Source organism: Malaclemys terrapin, chromosome 3, assembly GCF_027887155.1.
Source record: "Malaclemys terrapin pileata isolate rMalTer1 chromosome 3, rMalTer1.hap1, whole genome shotgun sequence".
Lineage (NCBI taxonomy): Eukaryota > Metazoa > Chordata > Testudines > Emydidae > Malaclemys > Malaclemys terrapin.
Window position 1 is genome coordinate 62,521,889 of NC_071507.1, and position 25,177 is coordinate 62,547,065.

General features: G+C 57.8%; 1 protein-coding gene across 9 annotated transcripts in view; it reads right to left on the reverse strand.

The window, feature by feature from the left end:
• Positions 1-3,715: 3,715 nt before the first annotated feature.
• The window catches only part of SLC29A1 (solute carrier family 29 member 1 (Augustine blood group)), a 57,792-nt gene continuing 36,330 nt past the window's right edge, over positions 3,716-25,177 (reverse strand). For 8 of the 9 annotated variants that reach the window (XM_054022951.1, XM_054022947.1, XM_054022953.1 and 5 more), the window contains 12 exons: positions 16,337-16,437; positions 13,823-13,904; positions 13,456-13,646; positions 13,063-13,202; positions 12,502-12,636; positions 11,999-12,096; positions 11,659-11,755; positions 11,301-11,392; positions 11,076-11,184; positions 10,525-10,610; positions 6,849-7,048; positions 3,716-4,959 (listed from right to left, as the gene is read on the reverse strand). In XM_054022951.1, coding sequence (XP_053878926.1) covers positions 4,848-4,959; positions 6,849-7,048; positions 10,525-10,610; positions 11,076-11,184; positions 11,301-11,392; positions 11,659-11,755; positions 11,999-12,096; positions 12,502-12,636; positions 13,063-13,202; positions 13,456-13,646; positions 13,823-13,904; positions 16,337-16,365 — 1,371 coding nt within the window. In that variant the 5' untranslated portion in view covers positions 16,366-16,437 and the 3' untranslated portion in view covers positions 3,716-4,847. Of the gene's footprint in view, positions 4,960-6,848; positions 7,049-10,524; positions 10,611-11,075; positions 11,185-11,300; positions 11,393-11,658; positions 11,756-11,998; positions 12,097-12,501; positions 12,637-13,062; positions 13,203-13,455; positions 13,647-13,822; positions 13,905-16,336; positions 16,438-22,921; positions 23,117-25,177 lie in introns of those variants that run through there. The other variant, XM_054022954.1, reaches the window with a different exon arrangement.

Genomic DNA, 25,177 nt, shown 5'->3' on the forward strand with positions numbered 1-25,177 from the left:
CGTAATGCATGGTTACAGTGTCGGTAACCCTGGGACAGGTGGGTGGGGAGAGGTAGGAATGAGATGCCAGGGCAGGAAGGGAAACACAGGGGAATGGCTGGGACCTGGGGTTGGATGTCTGGTGTGTGTGTCCCCACCCTGGCTCCTCTCACACACAGGGCCCTTGTTTTCTGGCTTTAGGGAGACAGCAGCTCTTCTAGGGCTCAGGGCCATGGGTGGAATGACTGGATAACGTGACTGTTGTTACAAACCTGGCCTGACTTTCCGGAGGCCATGGGCATGAGCTCTGTGCTGAGCCAGATGCAAACTGGGATATGCAGACCTCCAGGGACCCAGCACTGGAATAGTGTGTGGGGAGGGGGGATGGACTATAGGTCAGAGGTGAGGGGCATGGGCAAAGCTGTGTGAGGGGAGCCCAGGGCTGGGATAGCAGAGGGGCTGCAGGTCAGGGGTGAGGGGCACTGGCAGAGCTGTGTGAGGGGAGCCCAGGGCTGGGATAGCCGGGGGGCTGCAGGTCAGGGATGAGGGGCACTGGCAGAGCTGTGTGAGGGGAACCCAGAGAGATATCAGGGGGGCTGCAGGTGAGGGGCACTGGCAGAGCTGTGTGAGGGGAGCCCAGGGCTGGGTTAGCAGGGGGGCTGCAGGTCAGGGGTGAGGGGAGCCCAGGGCTGGGATAGGAGGGGGGCTGCAGGTCAGGGGTGAGGGGCACTGGCAGAGCTATGTGAGGGGAGCCCAGGGCTGGGATAGCAGGGGGGCTGCAGGTCAGGGGTGAGGGGCACTGGCAGAGCTGTGTGTGGGGAGCCCAGGCTGGGATAGCAGGGGGGCTGCAGGTCAGGGGTGAGGGGCACTGGCAGAGCTGTGTGAGGGGAGCCCAGGGCTGGGATAGCAGGGGGGCTGCAGGCAGGGCCGGCTCCAGGCACCAGCCCACCAAGCTTGTGCTTGGGGCGGCACCTGGAGGGGGGTGGCGCGGTGCTCCGACTCCGGCCGCCGGGGAGAGCGGAGCCCCGGCTGGGCTCTCCGGCACCCCCCGGCGCTCTGGCCGCCACTCCGCCCTCCCCCCGGCACTCTGGCCACCGGGGAGAGCGGAGCCACGGCGGGCTCGCCGCCCTCCCTCCGGCACTCTGGCCGCCGGGGAGAGCGGAGCTGCGGCGGGCTCACCGCCCTCCTCCCGGCGCCCTGGCCTCCGGGGAGAGTGGAGCCGCGGCGGGCTCTCCGCCCTCCTCCCGGCGCTCTGGCCGCCACTCCGCCCTCCCCCCGGCGCTCTGGCCACCGGGGAGAGCGGAGCCGTGGCGGGCTCTCCGCCCCCCCCCCGGCACTCTGGCCGCCGGGGAGAGCGGAGCCGCGGCGGGCTCTCCGCCCTCCCTCCGGCACTCTGGCCGCCGGGGAGAGTGGAGCCGCGGCGGGCTCGCCGCCCTCTTCCCGGCGCTCTGGCCGCCGGGGAGAGTGGAGCCCCGGCCGGGCTCTCCGCCCTCCTCCCGGGGCTCCGGCCGCCAGCGGAGCCGCGGCAGGCTCGCCGCCCTCCCACCGGCACTCTGGCCGGTCGGGGAGAGCGGCCTGCGACCGGGCTCAGTGCCCTCCCCTGCCGTGCTGGGGGCGGGGGGCGGCGGGAGGCTTTTTTGCCTGGGGCGGCAAAAAAGCCAAAGCCGGCCCTGGCTGCAGGTCAGGGGTGAGGGGCCCGGGCAGAGCTGTGTGAGGGGAGCCCAGAGGGATAGCCGGGGGGGCTGCAGGTGAGGGGCACGGGCAGCGCTGTGTGGGAAGAATAGCAACTCAGGTCAGTGTTGAGTGTATGTCACTCCTATTGTTCAGCTGGTTGGTGACCCCTGTGAATCATGTGTTCAGGGTGTGTACAGCACTAGGCAGACAAAAGCAGCCTTCACAAACCCCTATTGTAATGAGCCTCTCCTCAGCCCACCTCCCCCCCCAACCCCCGCTCCCAACAGTAAGGCCAAGGAGTGTGCCACAAAGCCTGCGGTCCCTCCAGCACAGGGCTGATGTATGGTGGGGTGTGAGTGGGGGTGGTCTTCAGGGCTGATGAGATGAACTATTGGGCCTTCGCTAGCAGGCAGCTGGGGCAGAGGCGGTGTCACCAGGGCTTACTCATCTGAAGGGAGGAAAGATCAGTGGCATAACCATCCCATGGGCCATTCACCCCCTCCATGGCTGTGATGGGTGTTTTGGGGACAGACCCAGACGCCTGCAGTACAGGGTATGGGCTTATCTACACTCGATTTTTCACACCCAAGCAAGATAGCTGGGTCAACATTACTTCTGAGTGCAGACCTGGCCTGCGGCTACATTAGTGGTTGTGATCCTGCTTTAACTGGAGGTCATTGCTAATGAATGCACAGCACCGAACACAACTGTGTGTACTAAGCTAGACATTCCAGGAATGTTTTGTCCAAGACACAAACAATTGTGGTTCACCCTAGGCTGGGACGATGGCACTCAATTAACTTGAGGTAACACAAATTCCCAAGGCTACGTCTACACTGCAATAGGAGGTGTGACTGCAGCTCGGCATGTGCCCCAGCCAGTTTGAATTTAGCGTGGCTAAGAAGAGCAGGTAGCAGCAGCAGCCTGGGTTTCAGCACAGCCTGCACCTGGGATATAGTCCCATCCAGAGCCTGCATCTGTGCGGCTGTGACTTCACTGCTAGGTTTGGTTGTGCTAGCTCACGTGAGTATGCCTCCGCGAGCTGCAATCCCACCTTCATTGGCTATACACGTACCTCAGGGGAGAATCAAAGAGCAAACGCTGGGGGTTCTGCACAACTAGGTCTGGTGCCAGGGATAGTTGCTATCCTGGACATGGGTTACAGGCGGTGTAGATGGGGGGCATCAGTGGGCTATGCTAGTGTGAAGCTGGCATGTGTATGTGTGTGCCAGGGGCAGGTAGTCCTGGTGTTCAGAGGAACCATCGCTGTCCCTAGGAGCTGGGAGAATGTTTCTGGGGAAACTGCTTCCAGGAGAGGCAAAGGTGCAGGGATGCTGAGACAGGACAGAACGCTGCAGTTCACTATTGTGGTCACTAGGTGGCGCAACAGCTCAGCCAATGCACCTGCCCGGGCAAGTTTTGCAGAATGGATTAGCTTAGCACCCCCCCAGCACCTCTCAGGGCATCAGACCCCAGCACCCCCACTCTGCCAGTACCGGCCCAGACCGCCGCCCCCCTAGCCTGCTCTCAGCACTCAAAGTACTGGCCATGTGTTCACATGCTGGGGATATGGTTGGGCAGGGCTGGCTCCAGGGTTTTGGCTGCCCCAAGCAGCCAAAACAAAAAAACAAAACAAAAAAAAAGCCGCAATCGTGATCGCGATCTGCGGCGGCAATTCGGCGGGAGGTCCTTCACTCCCAGGTGGAGTGAGGGACCATCCACCGAATTGCCGCCGAATACCTGGACGTGCCGCCCCTCTCCGGAGCGGCCACCCCAAGCACCTGCTTGAGAAGCTGGTGCCTGGAGCCGGCCCTGTGGTTGGGACCCCCTACCCCCTTACTGCCCATGGAGCCCCCACCCCCAGATGGGAACCCAGAGTGGGAGTGAGCTGAGTAGGGGTTGAGGAAGGAGACACCAAGATGTCTCCACACCAGCCCCCGGCCACGCTCAGCCCTGGGGGCCCGGCTCTGCTGGGGCCGACGCCTGTGGCTGAGGCCTGCGTGGTGCTCGTGCTCCCCTCCCCCAGTGGCGGTGTGGGAGTCAGTGGCAGACACACGAGGAGGCATGTTCACTCTTTGTATAGAAAATGGCAACTGTACAGATACATTTACAGAGACAAATGGGCCGGGCCCCCGCCCGCACCAAGGGGCACTCAGCCAGGCAAGGCCTCGCGGAGCATGGGGTGGCTCATGGCAGTGCTGTCCTGCATTGGCCTTCTCACTCTCTGGGCGCCCCCCACTGCTAGCGTGCCTGCTCCACTCCTGTACCACCTCCTGCTGGGGAAGGCAGGGACTGCCGCAGGGGGCAGATCAAAGTCTGGGGCAGTGCAAGCAGCTGGGGTGAATGGCACCTGGAGGGAGGTCAGGAGCAGGGGAAAGGCCAGGGCAGGAAAAGAGGAAGGAGGTGCTGTAATTGAGGTATCTGACAGGCACTCCAGCCACCTGGGCTCTATCTCCAGCCCTGCCCCAGTTCCCCATCTGGAGTCTGGGGTTATGACATTCCCTAGCTCGCGGGAGGGAGTGGGAAGGAATAAAGCCACAAATGTCTGAGAGGATCAGCAGCTATAGGGATGGGCAGCACACACGTATATAGGGGGGAGGGGTGCAGTCTGCAAGGCTCCCCTTCCCTCAGCCAGGCCTGGGGGTTAGTTCATTTCCCTTGCTGGGGGCAGGGGGAGAGAAACTGGACAAGGGTGAACTCTCCAGGGACCCCTTGAGAGGAGGCCGGGATGGGGAGAGCAAGTCACAAGCAGCCCCCAAGGGAGCAGTGACCTCAGGCACTCTCTTCTCTTCTGAGCCAAAGACCCCACACTTGGCGGGTGTGATATGAATTCGAGACAGGATCCTGACATCTGTGTGTGGGGAGAAAGTCACACAACACTGGGCAGGGGGAGATCTGTGTGTGCATGGGATCCAGCGGTCACACACAGTACGGGGGCACATGATGGCACACAAGTCCTGGAGCCATCACACAAGCCGGGGGTAGGGCAAAGTGACCCAGCCCTAGGAGCCCCAAGCCATCCTCAGGGTAGGTGGAGGTCACCCCCCAGGTCACAGGACATAAGGTCTGCTAAGGCAGTGAGAGTTCATAGCAGTGCACAAGAGACGTCCCCCCCAGCACCGTAGCCTCTATGTGCTGGCCAGGGGATGAGAAGCTGAGCCAAGCACGGCCTCAGTGTCCATGCTGCTGCCCCACTAGATCACCACCCGGAAGAGGAAGGAGAACATGGCTCCCAGCGCCAGGCCCAGCGAGAGGAAAAAGGCCATGATGGCTCCGGCCGTCTCAGCTTCGTGGTTGAGCACCTTCCTGGGGGAGGAGAGAAGCGTCAGCCCAGCGGCACTATGCATCAGCCCCCACCCTTGGTGGCTCCTGTCCTAAGCCCTTCTGCAGGAATCGGTGCCCTGCAGCTTCCCCACATCTCCCCCTCCATTCTCAGGGCTGAGGGGAAAGGGAAGGAGGACCTGGAATGAACTAGGAGTTGTCCTTGGGGAATGATCCTGCGCTACCCCCGTCAGAAGGACTAGGAGGAACCTAAAGGGCTTCTCAATGCTCACTTCAGCAGAACAAGGTGGGAACTAGAGCAGGCAGGCTGCCCCCCCATCTCTTCCCACCCTGCCCCCTGCTGTCCCAGCTCTAGGCTCCCCACACAGATGGGGAGACCAAGGCACAGAGCAGTTAAGATATTTCTGCTGGATGCCCCACCCCTTGTAGCAGAGATGGGTTGAGAACCCAGGTCTCCTGCCTCCCAGATCCGTGCTTTAAACCCTGCTTGTAGGTCCGAGTGAGGGGTTGGGGGATCCTGGGGCACACATAGGCTCTTCTCCCCGCCCTGTGGCCAGGGGAGCCAGGGCCCTTTAGAGACCAATTGTTCTATCGTCAGAAAGAAGCCTCAGGTGCCAGACAGAGAACAGTTTAGTCCAGTTTGCAAGGCCCCCCCAGGGCTGGGGTACGGACACTGTAGGGAAGGAGGGGACAGGATGGCATGTAAGGGGGAGCAGCCTGCAAAGGGCCACCAATGGTGGCAGGCAGGAGGCCTGGGCTCCTTTCGCTCCACTGGGAATGCGCTCGGGGAGCGAGTTCATTGAACTGCCCAGCTGTTAGGTGTTGGAAAAGCACTGGCAGAGTGTATGTAGGCCTGGCCCAAGCAGTCGGTGGTGCTCTCATGCTCCCTCTGCTGGAACATGGCAGGAAGAGCAAAAGTCTGCGCTGAGGGTGGTGCTCAAACCAGGAGCACGTTCGTTTCAGGCTGCGTGAGGAATGGTGGGGCTGGGCTGGGGTGTCACACGGGATTGAAGCGGAGTCTGGGGTTGAGCTCGCGCTGTATGTGCAGCAGGGGGGCGGGGTTAGGAACCAGGCCAGCCAGGCTAGGAGCAGGGAGGAGCGCTGGAATGGCTGCCACTTGATAATCACACACACTGGTGATGGGGAGAGGGAAAGGGGGGCAGGAAGGGCACCTGCTTCTGGAAGGGAAGGGGGCCGAGGGGCTAGCCACAGTGAAGGGCAGGGAGGGTGCTGACTGCTTCCCGTCAGGGCTTCTCCACAGCAGTAATCCCATCCGCACACCCTGCTGGGATGAGTGCCCAGCTCTGAGTTATGGGCTCATAAAAAGAACGCGCCTGCGAAGTGTCAGGCAAAGCGCCACACTGCAGCTCCCGGCGCCAGCATCCCCCCTGCCTTGACAGACTACAGGCCACCCGGCTGAGCCCAGCAGCTCCCTGCGCTGGGGACGAGGCCGTGTCCCTGGCTGAGTGCTCTGCAGGGCCAGTCGCCTTTGGCTGCCTAGCTCTGGAAGCAGCTCTCCCCGCCCCCCACCCAGGGATCAGCCCTGGCCCCTGTCGCTTTTACTCCTCTCTTAGGAGGCACAAGTCTGAGCTCAGCTCTGGGCTGTGGAGGAAGGAGAAGACTTGTGGCTGAAGCACAGGACTGGGAGCCAGGACACCTGGGTGGCCTGGGGCGAATCCCCCCCCCCATTTCTCCCTCTGTAACATGGGGATAGTGATCCTAACCCACTGCACCAAGGCACTGGAGAAGCACCCATTAGATAGGGGAACCTCCAGTCCCTTCAGGCACGGCCTGGATAAGGGGCTGTGCCCAGAGGCAGAATTGCCACCAGCCAGTACCCAGTGCAGCAGCATGGGCTGTTGCGTGGTAAGAGGTCCCTTGGGTCCCTTCCCCCCGCCTCAGGTCACACTCACTTGGGCCCAAAGCACATGCAGAGGCTGGCCAGGTAGCCATTGGAGACGGAGAAGAGGATGATGAAGCTGATGTACCAGGCGTCATGGTGGAAGAAAACGGGCATGTGGCTGCGGGGCTGCACGTTGCACAGCATGAAGAGGGGGATGAAGACTATGCGGGCAGCCACCATGAAGGGCAGGAGCCGGCTGTCTTTCCCGGGCTGGGAGAGAGAGAGAGAGAAAAACCCAGACCTATGAGTGGGTAGTGTGCCACAGGGCACCAGGGAACCAGGCAGGCGAGGGGTGTCTCCCCATGGCACCCGCAGGGCACTAAGGTGCATCCGACAGCAAGAGGTGAGGGTGGAGGGGGGAGCCACACTGGTAAGGGCTAGGAAGGAGCCTGTTGAGGGAGCTTCCCATTGTCCTACTCAACTCTAGGCCCCCCCTTCTAACCCAGGCAGCTCAGTGCGGTGCCTACCCACTCAAAGGGGGTGCTGATGAGTGACACGGGCTCCCTCTCTCTGCCCTGCAATGCCCTTTGCACTGCCTGCACCCCCGATCGATGCGAATGTGGCTGGGGAGGACTGGAGTCACTGAGCTCCTGCGCTGGAGCTGCTGGCTTAGGCCCCAGGGAGAATAGCGGGGTCAGCAGGCAGGTCACTGGGACGCAGTCCCTGGCTCTTGCAACCCCTTCAGGCCCATTCCCTAGGACTGGGCTGGGACTCTTCCAGCCTGCTGACTCGTGCTGCTGGAGCGCTGGGCGGCGGCAGGAGCCAGAATGCTGAGCCAGGGTTCTGCAGAGTCAATAACTAACAGATGGAAAACAACAGGCTGATGGCAGCTGTGAAAGCCCTGCACGCATGCAGCCCCACGCCCTCTCCTGAGGGGACAGCCATCCATGGGAAATGCCCGTACTTCGGGTCAGCTTTCACCAGCTCCCTGAACTCCCCTGCCCCATGCTCTCTGACCCCTGCCCCAGCTAGTGGCGGAGGCACTGGCTTGGCCAGTTTCTGGTCAGTCTCCCTTCTCCTGCCTGCTGAGTATGCAGGGGTGAGCCCTCCCAAGGGAACACTTCGGTTCTGGCTGGTACCTGCCCTGCTCAGTTCCTTCCCTTTGGCAGGTTCAGCGTAGAGTGGGACGCCCATCTTTGTCTTTCTCCAGCTGGGTGTGACAACGTGCCCCATGGACATGATGCTGGGACATCCCAGCTGCTCCTCTCAGTTCCACCTAGGCCTCTCCAGAGTGGTTGCAATGGGGTCACCCTAAGGTCCCTGAGCCAGGTTTCGCTGCCTGCGTCTGACACGAGCCTTCATTGTCCCCTCAGCTCGGGACCCTGCAGGGCACATTGGGCTGGGCTGGCACGGCGGTGGGGCAGTCGTGGGCACAAAGTATGCTGCGGGATTGGGGCGGGCCAGTCGGCGGGTTTGTGGGCACAGCCAAAACCAGCGTCCTGTTGACTGAGCGGCCCCACCCCGGGAAAGGAGGGCCTCCGGCGGATCAGCCAGGCCAAACCACATGCAGCCACATCCGAGTTCCATAGAGCTGTTTTGGAACCATCTCCTGCCAGCCGGGATGTGGCCTGGCGAGGTAGCTCGGGGGCGAGGGCGAGGGCAGTCAGACGATCTGACCCCACTGCCGGGAGGGAGGTTCAGAGAGGCAGCTCCCAGCAGCAGGGGATCCTAGCTTGGCCAGGCCGGCTGGCTCAGACCGGACAGGCTCCCTGTTGTCTCATGCTGTCAAGAGTTTATTCAAACAAAACAGCCTGAACAGTAATGGGGGAAGCATTGTATGGGGCGTGGAGGAGGCAGGAAGGGCCAGAGAGACATACTGGCTACAGGGGGTGTTTAGCCCTGCTCCTGCATTCTCAGTTCCCTGCTGCTGGCCGTGCCTGGAGGATGGCAGGTGGCAATTCCAGGGCACAGTGGGTACAGGGCCAGACCCCAAAGCAAATGCCATAGAACTCCAGAGCTTCAATAGCACCATATGGGGCAGGCCCGAGGGGGCAAGAGAAAGAGACAGAGAGGGGCCAGGGAAGGGGCAGCCTTGGGCACTGCTGCCATGGAGGGGACTGTAGCCCATTTGGTGCCCTTTGTGAGCCCAGCCCTAGACTGCCTGCGAGCAGTGCAGCCCTCCCCGCTGCTCCTCCTCTGACCCAGCCAGCTGTTTGTGTAGCAGCAGTCTGGGTTTGTTTACAAGGAGGCTGCAATTGAGGAGATGGGTTTCCTCCAAGCCACACTGCCGGGAAAACAGCACCAAGGGAACGTCTAATTGGAACTGCACAGGATCCCGCCCCCGCTCCCATTCACCAGATCCCCTCTCGGACCTCCCCAGCACCTACCCATCTCTGAAGGGGAAACCTCCTTCCCAGCTGGAGACCCCTCAGCTCCATCCTCTCCCACCTCCTCCACACCCCAGCAGTGAACTGCTCTTCCCTTGGACCTAGCTCCCACTCAGACTTTAAGCCAGAAAGGACCAGCATGATCATCCAGTCTGACCTCCTGCACGTCGCCGGCCACAGAACCTCGCCCATCCACTCCTGTGACAGGCCCCTAACCGCTGGCTGAGCTATTGATGTCCTCCAATCCTCATTTAAAGATTTCAAGTTACAGAGAACCCACTATTGACTCTAGATCAAACCCACAAATGATCCGTGCCCCAAGCTGCTGAGGAAGGAGAAATTCCCCAGGGTCTCTGCCAATCTGACCTGGGGGAAAATTCCTTCCCGACCCCAAATATGATGATCAGTTAGACCTTGAGCATGTGGGTGGGACCCACCAGCCAGACACCTGGGAAAGAATTCTCTGTAGTAACTCAGAGCCCCAGCTAGTGTCCCATGTCTGCCACTGGAGATATTTGCCAGCTGCCATCCCCACCCCTCCTGCCCTGTCACACACACACCCAGAGCAGCCCATCTGCTTCTGCTCCCTGGGCTCCTCCCTCCCAAGTAGCTGCTGCCCTCTGCACTCTCCACAAGGCAGCTGATGGCTTTCTGCCAGTACCACCTATGGGTCCCTTCTATGCCCTTGGCACCCTGCACCTCGCTTTTCTCTGGGCTCTCCACTTCTCTCCCTGCAGTACTTTGCTGCCCCCAGCTGCTGGTGTCCCTCAGGGCACCATCCCCTTGCTTGCTAGCTCTCTCTGGGGTGCCCGTTACAGCCATTTCCCAGGGAGTTGGGAAAAGCGTGTCAGACTCAGCTGGGAAAACAGCCCAAATTCACAGTGCATTTAGCTTCCCCAGCCAAAAGAGACAGGACAGGATTCCAGGAGGACGGGCTCCCTACATCTCCATGACAGTCACCCCTGGCCCTTCCCTCGCATGTACACACAATTGTACTTGAGCCCCAGTCCACTGGGAGGTAGGGGTCAGCAGCAGGATCCCTATTGTACAGGTGGAGAAACTGAGGCAGGGCGCAGGGAAATGACTCACACAAGGGCATGGCATGAGGCGGTAAGAGCCAGGGACAGAAACCAGGAGTCTGGACTCCCAGCACCCTGCTGTAACCCAACAGTCCTCGCCAGGAGCAGAATTCAATGCAGAGCCCCTTGTGCTAATTTGCCAGCACCCACTTCCTTGTGTCCTGCATGGGGAGCTGGGCTGTCAGGACACAGGGCAGCCCCGAGAGGTGAACTCTGATTGGCTGACGGGTCAGGGCCCAGCTGCCAGGCCCTTGCCTCCTCCGCTCTGCCCCATACTTACCCACAAGCAGATGGCCGTGAGGCTCCGTCCCAGCCAGTCAAAGACATTAAACATCAGGAAACAGGAGACAGGGATGAAGTACATCTCTGGAGAGAGAGGAAGGGTGAGTGACAGGTGACAGGACACCCCACCCCCTCCTGTCTGCTGCGTGAGGTGGCCCCCACAGTGCAGAGGGGACAGGGGGAAATCAGGCCTTACCCAACAACATGGCCCCTCCCAGGGGCACAGGCTCGCACCCTCCCCCTTCCTCCAACACGACTCTCCACATCTCCTCCGGAGCCAGGACGGGGCCTGGGCCCAGCCCACACCGTTGCCCATGGATCCTGCCCAAGCCTGGGACGGAAAATTGGCACCCAGTCTGTCAGAGGGCACAGCGGGCCTGTCCAGCTCTCAGGTTGCCAACAGATGTCACTGGGGCCTCTCCCCTGTAGCTCCTTCCACACCCGAGCCCCACTTTCCTCCAGCACTGACCCTGGGGGTCTGCTCGCTTCTAGCCCGCCCCGTCCCTAGTCTCCCCAGCGATGAATGATAGGAAGTCTGCTGTCACTCACCCCACTTGCTGCTCCCAGCGATCGTGGACTTCACCTCAGCGGTGACGGCCGGGAAGACCCCAATGGTGACAGTGAAGACCAAGCAGACGGACAGAGCCATGACCCAGATCTGGAGGGTGAAAACAGAGCCAGGACCCGTTACCCAAATATGCAGGGAGGTAGAGATGTGGCCCAGGGACCCATAACCCAGGCACGAGGGGTAGGGGTTGTCACCGACTCATGTACCTTCTTAAAGATGCTGAAGACGGAGGGCTTCTGGCCGGGAACTTGGGGGGCCGTGTTGCTCGGGTAACTCTGTTCCACCCCATTGGGCTCATCTGTAGGGAGAGACAGGAAGGGTAAGGGGAGGTCCCAAGGTGGTGGGTGACCCCAGGTGTGGCCAGTAGCTCCATGCCGGAGCCCAGTCCCAGAGCCAGCACAGCTCACGCCTGCTGCTTCCCCCTCCCCTGGGATTCTGGGCCGGGCCGCATGCAGAGAGGCTGCAGGCTTCCCCAGAGCCAGTAGCCTTCCCAGGTCCAGCTCCAGTCCCCAGCTCCCCCTCCAGCCCACCTGTCAATATTCCGCTCCCCCTGGCGTGCCTCACCTTTCTTGATCAGGTCGATCTTGGTCTCCAGCTCAGCATGCCTCTCGTGGACCCGATACTCGGTCTTGTCCTTCATTGAGTGGTAACGGAAGAAATCCTGCAGAGAGACCACCCAGAGAGCTCACATGTGCGTGTGTGTGGGGTGGACCTCTCTGCCCCCAGGGATGTGGGCTGTCCACGGCCAGGACTGGAGTGTCACTGGGGAAACCTGCAGGCACAGGAATGAGGCTGGCTTCCCCTTGCACTATGGCTCCTGTGGAGCACAGCGCCCCCCTGCCACACTCCCCTCTGCTGGCTGGGTGGTCCCCACCCCCCCTCCCCAAGAAGGGCGAGTCCTTACCAGGCGGGGCAGCAGGATGTAGGAGCCGATGGCCAGCAGGACCACCACGCAGGCTGTGATGAAGTAGCCAAAGGCGCTGTCTGCCAGCAATGAGCCACCTGGGAGCACAGAGAGGAGAGAGGCCAGAGGTGAGGGAAGGGCAGAGGAGGTTGCTGGGGAAAAAAACAATAGGGGAGAGACTTGCCCCCCCCTCGATCTGCCAGAGGACACCCCTCTCCTAGGACAGGATGTTTGCAGAAGCCTGTGGAGACCCCCTGCAGTGATCACCTCCCCAAAAATTGGATTTTAGTGCCCCCCCAGAGTGACCCCCAAGTGTGCCCTTCCCTAGAGGTTCCCTGGCAGCTGGCTCTGAACTGTGGTGGATCAGGGGAAGGGCAACCTGCACCGCCTCTGTACCGAGCAGGCCCTCCTGCAGCTCCTGGGCACAGGCGGTTTTGCAGCAGATCCCACTGGAAGGTGGGCGACTGGAGGGCTGTAGATGGGTCCGCATGGGAGTTACTCACTGGCGATAGCGCAGATCATGGCCAGAGCTGCGAAGGTCCCTGCCATGCCCTGTCCGCTCATGATGGGGGCTGTGTAGCTGACAGGCAGCAGCCCAGCCAATCCAAAGAGGCTGCCTTGGAGGATGGCACCAAAGGCTGCAAGGACAAAGACAGGTAATAATGAGGATCGGCAAATAGGGGTGACACAGAACAGTGCCCTTCTCCCACCCGTGCTGCAAGACGAACTGCGGATCCACACTACACCATGGCCAGTGCCCCTGCCCGGCTCCCTACAGCACCTCCTGCTGGGGGAGGCTGGGTCCAGGATGGCTGGGAGCTTCCCCCACAGCCATGCCCCTGCCCTGCTCCCTACAGCGCCTCCTGCTGGGGGAGGTGTAGCCATACACTTCAGCGCCAGGAGATCAGACCCAGACACAAGACCCTGTAGCAGCAGAGTGGGTTGCCACTGCCAGGGGTAACAATGAAGGGAGAGGTGGAACGGGGCCCGTGCCTCTTTCCACCCCTCTGGGGCCAGCTTCCCCGATCCCAGTGGTATCCAGGATTGCCCAAGGCCCCACTCACAATTGATGAGGATGATCTTGACCATGGTGACAATGAAGAAGGAGAGCGGCTCCAGGGGGACCTTTACCAAGGCAGCTGTCATCATGAAGACCAGAAGGATGGCAACCAGGCTGCCCAGGATACGGACTTTCTGGGGGATCCTGCAGGGTGGCAAGAGAGAGCCCCTCAGTGAGAAGAGACCCCACCAGCAGGACCATGGGGGGCTGCGGGAGGCACCCACTTCGGCAGGCCTGCCTCAAAGGGGAATTGGGTCACAAAGGCCAGGCTGTGTTGAGTGGGGATTGGTCCAGCTGGGCTCTGGGGGTGAAGGGGACCCAGCGGGAGGCTGAGTTCCCCGCTTGGCCAGAGGGGATGGAGATGAGGGATTGGGCCAGGGCAGAGGCCCAGACTCACCTCTGGTGGAGGAAGGAGTTGAGGCAGGTGAAGATGAGCAGGGGTAGCATGGCGCAGAGCGTCATGAAGTTGTTGAACCTGGCCTGCAGGTAGGTGGGGGGAAGCTCCCGGCCCTCATACGTGCGGTTCAGCCCAGGGAGGCGTTCCAAGGAGGAAGTGTTCTGGGGATCCCCGAGGCGGTTGGTGAAATACTGAAACGGAGAGAGCGAAATGAACGCACCCGCCTCCGACACACCCAGACTGCACTACCCATGCCTCACGCACGTCCCTCCTGGTGCACACCAGTTCCCACGCCAACACGAGCATGGGCCGCACACGCCACACACACTTAATCCCTCCCAGACACACGGGGCACAGAGCTCCTTACCCTGGTGGCTGTCATGAAAAAATTCCATGGCAGCAGCGTCCCCAGGCCGAGGGTGAAGAAGATCAGCCAGACGGCTTTATACCTGTGCGAGAGATGGGCAGAGTCAGAGGGTCTCTGAGCAGGCTGCTGCTGGGACAGGACAGGCGGGAGGAGGATACGTGGATATTGCCCCCCATCTCCTGACCATCCCTGGCCCAGAACGGGGGAGAGAGGAAGGAGGCACCGAATCATGAATTAGCTTAGGTTCAGTGTTCATAAAGGGAGGGCAGAGGAGAGATTTTCTCGGAGAAGGCAGGGGCCTGGACTACCTGCCACTCCCACAGCTCTTCCCATCCCTATCGCTGCTGACCTGCAGCCCCCCTGCTATCCCAGCCCTGGGCTTCCCGCACACAGCTCTTCCCATCCCTATCACTGACCTGCAGCCCCCGGCTGTTCCAGCTCTAGGCTCCCTTAAGCAGACATTAATTATACTTCCTGGACCTTAGGACAGTGTAGGCTGGTGCTGCTCAATCTCCCTCACACAACACAACACAGACACACACACTAGCCTTTGGGGCACCCCTGCTGAATTCTGCAGCACCCTTACAAGCACTAATGTCACCTGCCAGTTCCCAGATTCAGAGATTCCCAGGACAGAAGGGACCATGGTGATCATCTAGTCTGACCCCCACATATAACACAAGCCAGAGAACTGCCCCAGAATAATTCCCAGAGCAGATCTTTTAGAAAAACATCCAATCTTGGTTTAAACACTGCCAGTGCTGGAGTATCCACCACGACCCTTGGTAAATTGATCCAGTGCTTAATTACCCTCCCTAGTAAAACTCTGTCTTATTTCCAGTCTGAACTTGCCTCGCTTTGACTTCCAGCCACTGGATTGTGTTGTACCTTTCTCTGGTAGCTCGAAGAGCCCATTATTAACTATTTGTTCCCCATATAGATACTTATAGACTGGAATCAAGTCACCCCTTAACCTTCTCTTTGTTAAGCTAAATTGATTGAGCGCCTTGAGTCTATCACTATAAGGCCTGTTTTCTAATTTTTTAATCATTCTTGTGGTTCTTCTCTGAACCTCTTCCCAATTTATCAACCTCCTTCTTGACTGGTCTGTGGGCACCAGAACTGGGCACAGTGTGCCAGCAGCAGTCACACCAGTGCCAAATAAACAGTAAATGAACCTCTCCACTCCTACTCGAGATTCCCCTGTTTATACATCCCTGGATCGCTTTAGCACTTTTGCCTCCAGCATAGCACTGAGAGCACATGGTCAGCTGATTAGCCACCAGGACACCCAAGCCTTTGTCAGAGGGTTCTCCATTCAGTGGGGTGCTGCGCCGTTGTGCCTGTTTTTACAGAGGTGCTCCCACTGGCTTCACCTGGAGTGGGGAGTGCTCAGCCCCTCTGAGAATCAGGCCCTAGACATCCAACATGGAACACTCAAAGCCAATAGCTGCTTTTGTGGACCTAGGCCTTAATGCAGTCAAATGAGCATGCGGAGTCCTGACTGCCCCCTAGTGGCAGCTCTAATCATAGTGCTGCTTAGTACAGCACCCGCCTGTTGGACCCAGAATCCCCTAATGGGAGGTTGGATGTGTTTGGAGAAATAAGGCCAAGTGGGTTGTTAGCTGCGAACACCAGGGGCTCCCACTTCCTTACCCGCTGCGTGTGCCTTCCCAGAGAAGAGACTGGGTGCCCCCAACGAGGTGTAACCGGGGGGGGGGGAGCTACCTCTGACACATCCATACGGCATTGATGCGAAGGCAGGAGAATGGATCTCTATTGTAGGAGAGGGGCAGTGGGGAGAAGGGGGTCTGCTTGGCCCAGGAGGGGTTGTGTGGAGCCCTGCGAGTGCTGAGAGAGTCCCCTCCTCCCACTGACCTTAAGCAAGAGTGCTACCCTGGGACCTGGGGATTTCCAAGCTGTTATGAAAGAGGGAGGGAGCGAGGGTGTTGGCTGCTCACAGGCCCGTGGCAGCCAGATGTGTGCTGGCAGATGTGGGAGGGGGCCAAGTCTCTTAGTATTCATCTTCCTCCTTGCAGTGCAGAATGTTTGCAGCCCATGAGCTATGGGAAAACTGACAAGGAGAGCCTCCAAGGGAGGAGAGTGCCACAGACCTGATTCTGCTGCTTTAGTCACGTCAGGTGCTACAGACTGGGCTCCACCATAGAGCTACATATAGCACAGCACTGGCTGCTGCTCCCCCAGCCCTCAGCTGCAGGGCCAGGGCAGAAGGCAGGGCAGCAGGGTTTCTGGGTTTGGGGACAACAATAGCTCCCCACCATTCCACCTCCAAGTTCCAGGGACATTGGATTTGCCAAGATCATGGCACCTGTGGACTCATCCTTGGGCTCTTCTGGAGATCCTGTCACTTGGTGAGCCTGCCAGGCTGCAGGGAGAGGATCCTGTAAACACCACTGCAGCTGTGGTTCTGTCAGGAGGGGCTGGTTGGGGACCAGCGCGGGAGGCGATGTTTCCAGGGGACGCGTGTGCATGCACACTGAGGCCTGGCCATACCTGTCTGAGGGACCACTGCTCGTCGTCATGGTGCCTGGTGGTGGTCAGCGATGTTTGGTAGCTCCCAGCAACTCTCACTCCTTCACTGTGCTGCTGGCCTCCTGCAAATCCAAACCAAACAGAGAGCGCTTAGTGGGGAGCTGGAATCCCGGGAGCAAGGGGCACTGTGCTGGTTTTAGTGCCGGGGGCATCCTGGGTGAGCTCCCAAAGGGCGGGGATCAGCAACACTCTGAAAGGGAATGGTACCCGCACAGATCTGCCTCTCCTATGCAGAGCCGCCACTCTGAGCTCGTTGAAACGGGAAGGTGACTTGCTCAGGACAGGCTGGGACACAGGGCAGTGGGGTTGGAGGCCTGAAGCCCCTTCCTCCTGCAGGGAAGCCAGGCCCTGACATTGGCCCTTTCTCCCCTGGGTGAGCTGAGCTGGCATTTTTCCCAGCTTCCCAGTCCCCTCTGCCTCAGCCAGGCATATCTGTTCCCCTTCAGTTACATATCCACCCAGGAGGCCTGGCTCCTCCATTCCAGGCTATGTGGAGTTGCCAGCCCAGCAGCGACTCCAGGAGGGGCAAATACCCCATCTCCAGAGAAGGGGAGTGTCCGGCTCTGGCATGCTCTAAGCTGGTGCATATCCCTCACCCCCTTTTCTCTGCCACGTACTCTGGAGCAAGTCCTCCTCCCAACCCCTTTGGTACCAAGTGACAAGAACTTTTAGGCACCTGCTCCAGCCACGTCTGTGTCCTGCAGAGACCCGGCCCTGCTTTATCCCCTTACACCAATGGCTCTTCAGCCCTGAGGACGGATCCATGAGTCTGGGGGAATCAAGGGCCAGCTGGAGGGTCTGAGCACAGGCCAATCCCCTCCTCCCACAGAGGCTGCAGGATTTGCTGCCCCATCAGCAGGAGCAGCCTTAGCCTGGCCCTTGCCAGTTTGGCCTGTTACTACATTGGGCACCTCCTCTCCACACGCAGTGGGCATGCTCTGTGCACCCTTGTCTAGCTCACTCCCCTCTGCAGATCGCACGACTCCCCCTCTGGACAGGGCAGAAGTGCGATCCCTTTTGTCGGTTATGGGGCACAGCGTAGTTACCCAGTACATCTCACCCACTTCCTCCTGCCAGGGGCCGCCTCCCAGACAGCCAGCGCCCAGCCACAGCTGGGACTGCTCCTCAAGGCTCCAGCATCAGTCTAAGGGAGCCCCAAAATAATGGAGAGCAAACGGGAAAGCCACTGTGTCTGGTGGGAAAAACCCCACTCCAGGCGAGTTCAGCTCAGGGGGCACGCGAGTGCGGGAAGGAACTTGGGAAGACCGCTACAAAGGTGGAAGCGGCTGCACCAGAAGAGACCAGTGGGCCCATGTGCCAAGCATCCTCTGTCCTCGCTGAGCTGGATCAGATCAATGGGCCCATCTAATCTGATGCCCCCCTCATGTCCCCTGCTGCACTGGCTGGTCCCACTTGATGGCGCAGAGAAAGTTTAAAAAAATCCCCATCATGCACCTGGCCAGGTGTGCAACCCTTTCCCTAGCCAGCTGACACTGTGAAGCGTGACCTCCAGTTGCCCTCAGGTCAGTGTGCAGAGAGCTGCAAGTGTTCCTGCTGCACATCCTGCTCCCCAGCCAGATCCATCCTGCCTCTGCCGGGAGGGGAGTCCACCCCCCCCCCCCCCGCACTGCACAAGGGGCCCAGGGCAACCGGATCCCTCCTGTCGGGACAGTTCCAATGGGGCTGAGCAGAACCTGGATCCCAATACGCTGCCTGATAAACTCCCTGACGGAGAGACACGCCCCTGCTCCCCCACCACACCAGAGAGGGGCTGATGGAGAGGCCGAGCCCATGCACACACCCGGGGCTGACAGAGCCAATGGAGGCTCTGGCAGCCCCGTGCCCACTGACTGGGAAGGCGTGTCTGAAGGCAGCCGGACGGTGTTTCGCCTCCCACGGGGGTGAGTGCTGAGCCCCTCCTGGTCACGGGGGCTGCGTTGGAGCAGATGAGTTGGTGTCAGCTGGCATCAGGTCAGGTCACACGGAGCCAAGGGAAGTGAGGAAATGGAGGATTTCGTGGAGGGGATAGCATGTGAGCAGTACCATAGGCTGCCATCTTCAGGATCCCAGAGGAACGATGGAGCAGGGCAGCACGGCCCAGGAGCTGGGGAGTTTGCTGGGGTGGGAACGGCTCTCCCTGACGGCAGTGCAGCTGCGGTGGGCCCGCTTGCAGCAGCCTCGGCAAGCCTATCTGTCCCACTCGCATCACACTCCTGGTTTAGTCCTGCTGCCCTAAGCTGGTGGGTCCCCACACACACCTCTCCCAGGACCCCTCTCTCTGCCCCAAGGGGGCCACTCATTCCTGTTTCCCTGCTGACCGTGAGCCCATGTCACTCTGGGAAGGATGAGGGGGCTTCCTAAGGGAAGGTGCCAGAGCTGCCTAATCCCATGATCTCATTTTGCTAAGTGCCTCCATTTCTTTCCACAGAGTGCCGGCTTATTGCCAACACTCACAGCCCAGTGCTCATTACTCCCAAATACCTGTAATGCAGCCAACCCTTACAAGGAACCCTACAATAACAAACCAGAGCGAGTGACTCAGCCTGTGCCGCCTTGGGCAACCCAGCAACAGTGCCCTACAACCAACCAGCGTATGTAGCCCGGCCTTCACAAGCAACCCTGCGAGAATGCACAGCTGGGCTAAGAACGCCTGCAAGAGACAGCTGCTGGGCCTGCACTCCCCCTCAGAGGATACATACGCCTTCATGGATCGTGAGATCCCCCGCACATCAGGGAGAGGAAAGATTTATTTCAAGGTCATGGCAGAACAGCTTTGTGACAGTGCTGCGGAGCTTAGAAATGAAATCTCCCTGCAGGGGAGGGATGTGGGAGCCCTTGTAACAAGCCATGCTGCTGCTCCCTCTTGTGAATCCACTGCAGGGCTACCTCTGACAAACTGCATGGCCCTTTCAGGGCTCCAGGACAAATGGGACGGCATGAGCATTCCACAGTCAGTACTTTGACCCCAGCACCCGCTGATAATGGCTGTCAAGGACATTATTCCCATAAAATGATCAGGACAGGACAGGCCTGGATGCCTTTCCTGCCCTTATCTACAGATATTCTTCAGAGAGTCAAAAGTCTTTCCCGATGTCCCAGTGCAGGGGCTGACTTGAAGGGACTCCATCTGAGTTCACGCCGCCCTTAGGGGAGTGCCCACGTACGCTTTTGATACGGATACGGTGTATATATGGCAGTTGTACATTGAACGCAAAATCTCACTGATGCTGCACTATGGTATATCTGAGATTTGACACTCCCACCTGGTTCCCATATGGACCCTAACCTGGCCGCTATTTAAGCTAACGGGCAATTGGGCACAAGAACATATGGGCATCAACTGACCATGAACACATTTAGGATGGCAATTAGAAGAAGGTTTCTAACCCTCAGACAGGTGGGGATCTGGAACAGCCCCCAATAGGAGTTGCAGGGGCAAACAACTATCTAGTTTTAAGAGCGAGCTGGACAAATGTATGCGTGTGATTGTATGATGGGGTTGCTTGTGATCGAAAGGTCAGGGCTCAGCAGCCTTGGGACTCCCTTCCTAAAAGCTCTTGTTTCAGGGTTCCAGCCGGCCACCCGCAGGGTCAGGAAGGGACTCCCCCCTTCCTACCAACGTATTCTGGGAGGGTTTTGTTTTTTAAAATCTTCTTCCTCTGAAGCATCAGGGATGGCCATGGCCAGAGATGGTTCATTGCGTGGGGAGGGTCAGAGCTCTGAGGTGGCACCAAGCGCTCTCGCTCTGGTACTTGCCCACATGCTCACGGTCTAACCAATCGCCATATGTGGGATTAGGAAGGAATTTCCCCCCCCCGCAGGGATTGGGGGAAACCCTTGGGTTTTTTTTTTTTTTTTTTGTGCCTTCCTCTGCAGCATGTGGGTCACTTGCAGGATGATCTGGGTATATTGCACTTAATAATTTCCCTGTCATTGCAGGGGAACTCGGGCACTGGTGCACCTCGGTCCCTCCTATCCTCTGCCTGTGGCACATAACAGTCTAGTTTCCTATGGGCTGTAATACTTCGGTCTCATTTCGGTTGCTGGGTGGTGCTCTTGGTCTGAGATATACAGGAGGTCAGACTATTATGACCTGGTGGTACCAGTTTGGCCTTCAACTCTAGAACTAATGAGGCTGTGGGCACACTAATTTGGAACCGTCTGGCCTGGTGAGGGTCAGGTCCCTCATAAATGCAGGTTTTTACAGTTAGCCTCTTGTATTTCTACACCGCAGGCAGAGGCTGTGTGCACAGAGAGCTGTATGTGTGTGCGCGCAGGGGCCTGCCTGCATACGTTTGCACCCAGGGGATGGTGTGTCTCATACTATTCCCAGAATTATGACAAACCCTTTGTTTCAACAGTCACCATCAGAGAGCTGATAAGGAAACAGCCACAGTTTCCAGTCATCATCTCCCCTCCTTCCTGAGTCCCGTTTTCAGACATCCTCTTCCACTGCTCACTCGAGCCCAGAACCCTGGGAACCCCACAGCCACTTCCCACAGGCTTCCAAGCCTGAGACTCTGACCCTCCCTGGGAAGAGACAGCAGGATCAGGGCAGTCTCTGAAGGGCCAGTGCCTAGAGTCTCTGCTCCATTGTTACAGAGGCTCTGTATGCTGGGGCCAATAAGAGAGCAGAGGCAGTTGGACACCAGGCTCCCCCATCCTGCTTGGGTGTCTCTAATGGGGGCAGTAATGCCTGCTCTCTCGCCCCGGCAAAGTTGCTGACAGTCCCACGACTCTCATTGCAGACACGTACCCCCTTCCTCCAGGTCAGGGACCTTGCAGCAGCTCCTAGCATTGTCCACAGCCATGACCCTGTCCTGTCCTGCTCCATTCTCACTCCCCCATCTCTTTGGCAGGGAGTGTGAAATCAGCCAGCCCTGAAGGGGAGTCATAATCCCAGCACTTGGAGTGAGAGGGTGACCCGAGCCCAGCCCCTCTCAGCCACCCCATCTGCAGAGCCTCAGGTGGGAACTCTGCAGCCAGTGGGAACTCCCCGAGGAACATCACTCTCTCTCTCTGTTTGTGTGTACATATAATTACACACACCTCTACCCGGATATAACGCGACTTGATATAACACTAATTCGGATATAATGCGGTAAAGCAGCGCTCGGGAGGGGGGAGGGTGGGGCTGCGCACTCTAGTGAATCAAAGCAAGTTCAATATAATGTGGTTTCACCTATAACACGGTAAGATTTTTTGGCTCCCGAGGACAGCGTTATATCGAGGTAGAGGTGTGTGTGTGTGTGTGTATATATATATATATATATATATACATACATACACACACACACCCTATCTCTCTATATAGAAATATAAACAAGGTGTTTTATATCTTTCTTTGCACCCAGCTCCTTATCTCAGCTGCCCAGAAGTCTGGAGGGGAGTGGGAAGGGAGTGTTTCAGGGCTGGGATATGCCTTGAGTTACATACTACAGCCCACTGCACCAGCCACTTCCAAAGCTAATGAGCGCAGCTCCTGACACTATGCGGGACCTGAGCTAACCTACCCGGTCAGTGCACTCCACACTACTTGAGGAGCCAAATGTAGCCAGCTCCCCAGGAATCTCTGACCCAGTTTGACTCACCCAGCCTGGACCTCACTGGAATCCCTCCTGATTTACACTCGTGTGAGAGGAGAAACAGACCTTCCAGGGAGAATCCAGAGTTGCAGTACCAATGATCACAAACAGCTGTAAGTGGGTGCCTGGAGTAAAGTCATGCTACTGACACTGATCTGGCAGCAGGCGAGTGTGGAGAAAGAGTGTAACACACATGCTGAGGGACTCGGTTGGTTGCAGCAACTAATGGATGGGCACAGAGTAAACTGAAGAGCTGCTTTATCTTAAACCCACCTGTTAGTTACTTCTCCTGCCACACACTCCCCACTTAGTGCACAAGACAAACTCCTTTCAACCCCCAACCCCAATGCCAGATCAGTCCCAGTCACACAGTTTTACCAGAGCATTCGCTCCCACCTGCTTCCCGACCATTCCACACAGTTCTGCTAGAAGTGGCCCTTGGGCTCAGAGTCTGATCTGAGTTGTACAGTAAATCCAGTATTGCTGCCTGGAGTGACTTCAGATGTACCCTGCTGTAGCTGACAGCACAATCAGACTGTGTGTTTACACCAGACTAAAGAGTTTTCCTGTGAAAAAGAGAGAGCTGGCCCATTGAGTTTGGGGTAAGTTTTCCCTGCAGATTGGACTTCTAGGATCCCTGCCTGCAACCCCTTACTAAGTGCCCCCATCCTGCCAGCCAGGTGCTCCCCATAGCTCCTTCATGCTCTCTGTGCCCTAGGCACTGAGCATGCACCCAGTTCCCCCAGAATTACACACATTTTGGAACAATTCCTAAGAGACTAACATATAAAAGAGACCATTAGAGAGACTCCCACAAACACAATTCCAGCCACTTAAATAACAGCAAAAACAATGCTGTGTTCTCACAACAGGGGGAGGACTCAGCCCCCATGCTCCCGGCTCCCTTCAGCTGCAGCAATCTCCCAACCCCCCTGCAGTATGTGACAGAATGGAAACTGACCTGTTGTCTAAACCCAGCTGCAGACCTTAGATCCTGCAGCTGGGAACAACTGGCTGGTTCGAGGTGAGGATCCCCCTTGCCCCAGCCGGTAAATCTCTCTTTGTTGTCAAGAGGGCAGGTGGGTCTCCGTCAGTCAGGTCGCTCCAGACCCTTCAGGCTGCACTGGGCAGAGACTCCATGGAGCAGCGGCTCAGGGAGGTGCCCTAAAGGCCCTGCGGCTGGTATCTGTCCCAAAGGGGGAGGGGCAGATAAAAAGAACTGACCCAGGGCCTCTTTCTGAGAAAAGATGAAGAACTCTCCCCTGACAACCTGCTATGTCAGAGGAGCGGAGATAGGCATGTGCTTGGCATCCACACTGAGAATAGCTTGTCTCCCCACTGAGACGTCACACAGGGACCCCAATTACTTATGCCGCTAGAGATTCCCAATCACTTCTGGTGATGCAGGGTGTTAGGTCCTGTGTCCTGGCCTCAGCCCAACTCTAGCAAGTCCATTCAGTTCCCCTCACTCTCCCTTGCCGTTTCAAAGAGATACTGAATTCCCACATCGCTTCCTGGCTTAAAAAATTGTGCCATGTCACTGTGCACTGTTAAAAGGCTGCCACGCTCCACCCCAACAGTGGCTGCACTGGAGCAATCGGAGAAACGATCTGTGTGTGTGAAGGAGAGTGTTGAACGGAGGTGAAGCTAGTGAATGGGGTGGGGGGCACTTTTTTTTACACAGGCAGTAAATCTGTGTGCATTCTGGGTGTCCAGAAGTCAAAGGTCTGGCCACTTGAGTGTAACGCAGTAGGGATACAGACAGGTTGGAGGGAGGGACCTGGGCCCCAGGGCCGGAGCAGAACTCTGGCTAACTATCTCCACAGAGTTAGCCACACACAGGTTGTCTCTGCTCTGCTCCAGACTCACTCAGGGAGTCAAAGGGCTGGGGTGTGCTAACTGCTAGCCTGCAGAAGGAAAGATCTACACACATTTGAACAAATTTGCTGACTGGACCAGTTTTCTCCCCTAGAACCTACTGTGATGGTTCTCGGGATACCCAGAACTTGGCACCCCCTGCCTCCAGAGCAAAGGAGTCTTGCCTGTGGTAGCTAGGTATTAGCTCCCTGATACCACCAGCCTTCCTAGTTAGTACAGTAGGTTTTCCCCTAAGTTCAGTCAGTTGCAGAGTGGGCTGACTTCAGAGGAACCAGGATCCAATCTTTTATGAAACACGCTCGCTTGACAAGATGTGTTCTCGGTGAAGGAATGCAGAGGATCTTTCTCCACGCTGTGATAGAATGAATCAGAATTTTGTTTTCATTCACAGACAGGGTGACCCCGTCTGTTGTATTCTTCCTTTTTACCTCCAAGTGGTTTCAGTGTTTATAGTTTGTCTTTGATGGTTTTCCAATGACTGTTCTCAGCTGCTGCAATCGTAGAAAATTGAGAAATATGTGACAATCAGCTAGGCAGAGAGCGGGAGGAATGCTCCCTTCCACTTCAATGGGCCATCACCAAGATGCATGATTTCCTGCGGACTCATTTTTACTCCAAGACCATAAGGCACAGCTTTCAATGTAGTTACATTATTCCTTAAACATTACCCGGACACACAATGGTTATAAGTATTAATAAATTACAAGCATTCAATAGAGACATCACATGCTACCCTTCATGGATAAACACCCAGAAAATGGTGTCTGAGGTGGAGTGAGTTTGTCAGGTATGAGACAGGAGTTGTTTGTAGAGAACAGTGAGCCCTGTGTCACAACAACCAATTCCTACCCAAACCCTAAGATCACCAGAACTAGAACCCTGGAAGGTGAGAATAGGCTTCGGAGAAATTAAAAGTGGTTACCACAGCAGTAACCAAGGAAGAGCCAAGAACAGCTGATTGTAAAATCCCCAGGAAGGGAGGGAAGGTGGTTGGCCCTGCTCAGAGAAGCAGATGCCACTGAAGTGTCCTAGGAGATGCAAGCCAGGTCACTGCGGGTTTACAGAAGGAGGCTCTGCCATGGAGTTAATACTGGTCTATTAAATATCCAGTGCCCGCCGAGCATCCAGAACTGTACCCAGTGCTTAAGTGTTCAGCCCTGTGTCCCATGGTCCTGCTTCCAAGACAGCACCATGCTAGGCAGCAGTCAGTCCCAGGCCTTACTTGGCATTCTCCAGAATCCTAACCAACCTCCTCCTGATGAGCTGTCACAGGCTGACACTGCCCCTTTGGGGCAGAGCGGGGCCAGTGCACCTGAGCCTCATCAGCTCATTCCAATTA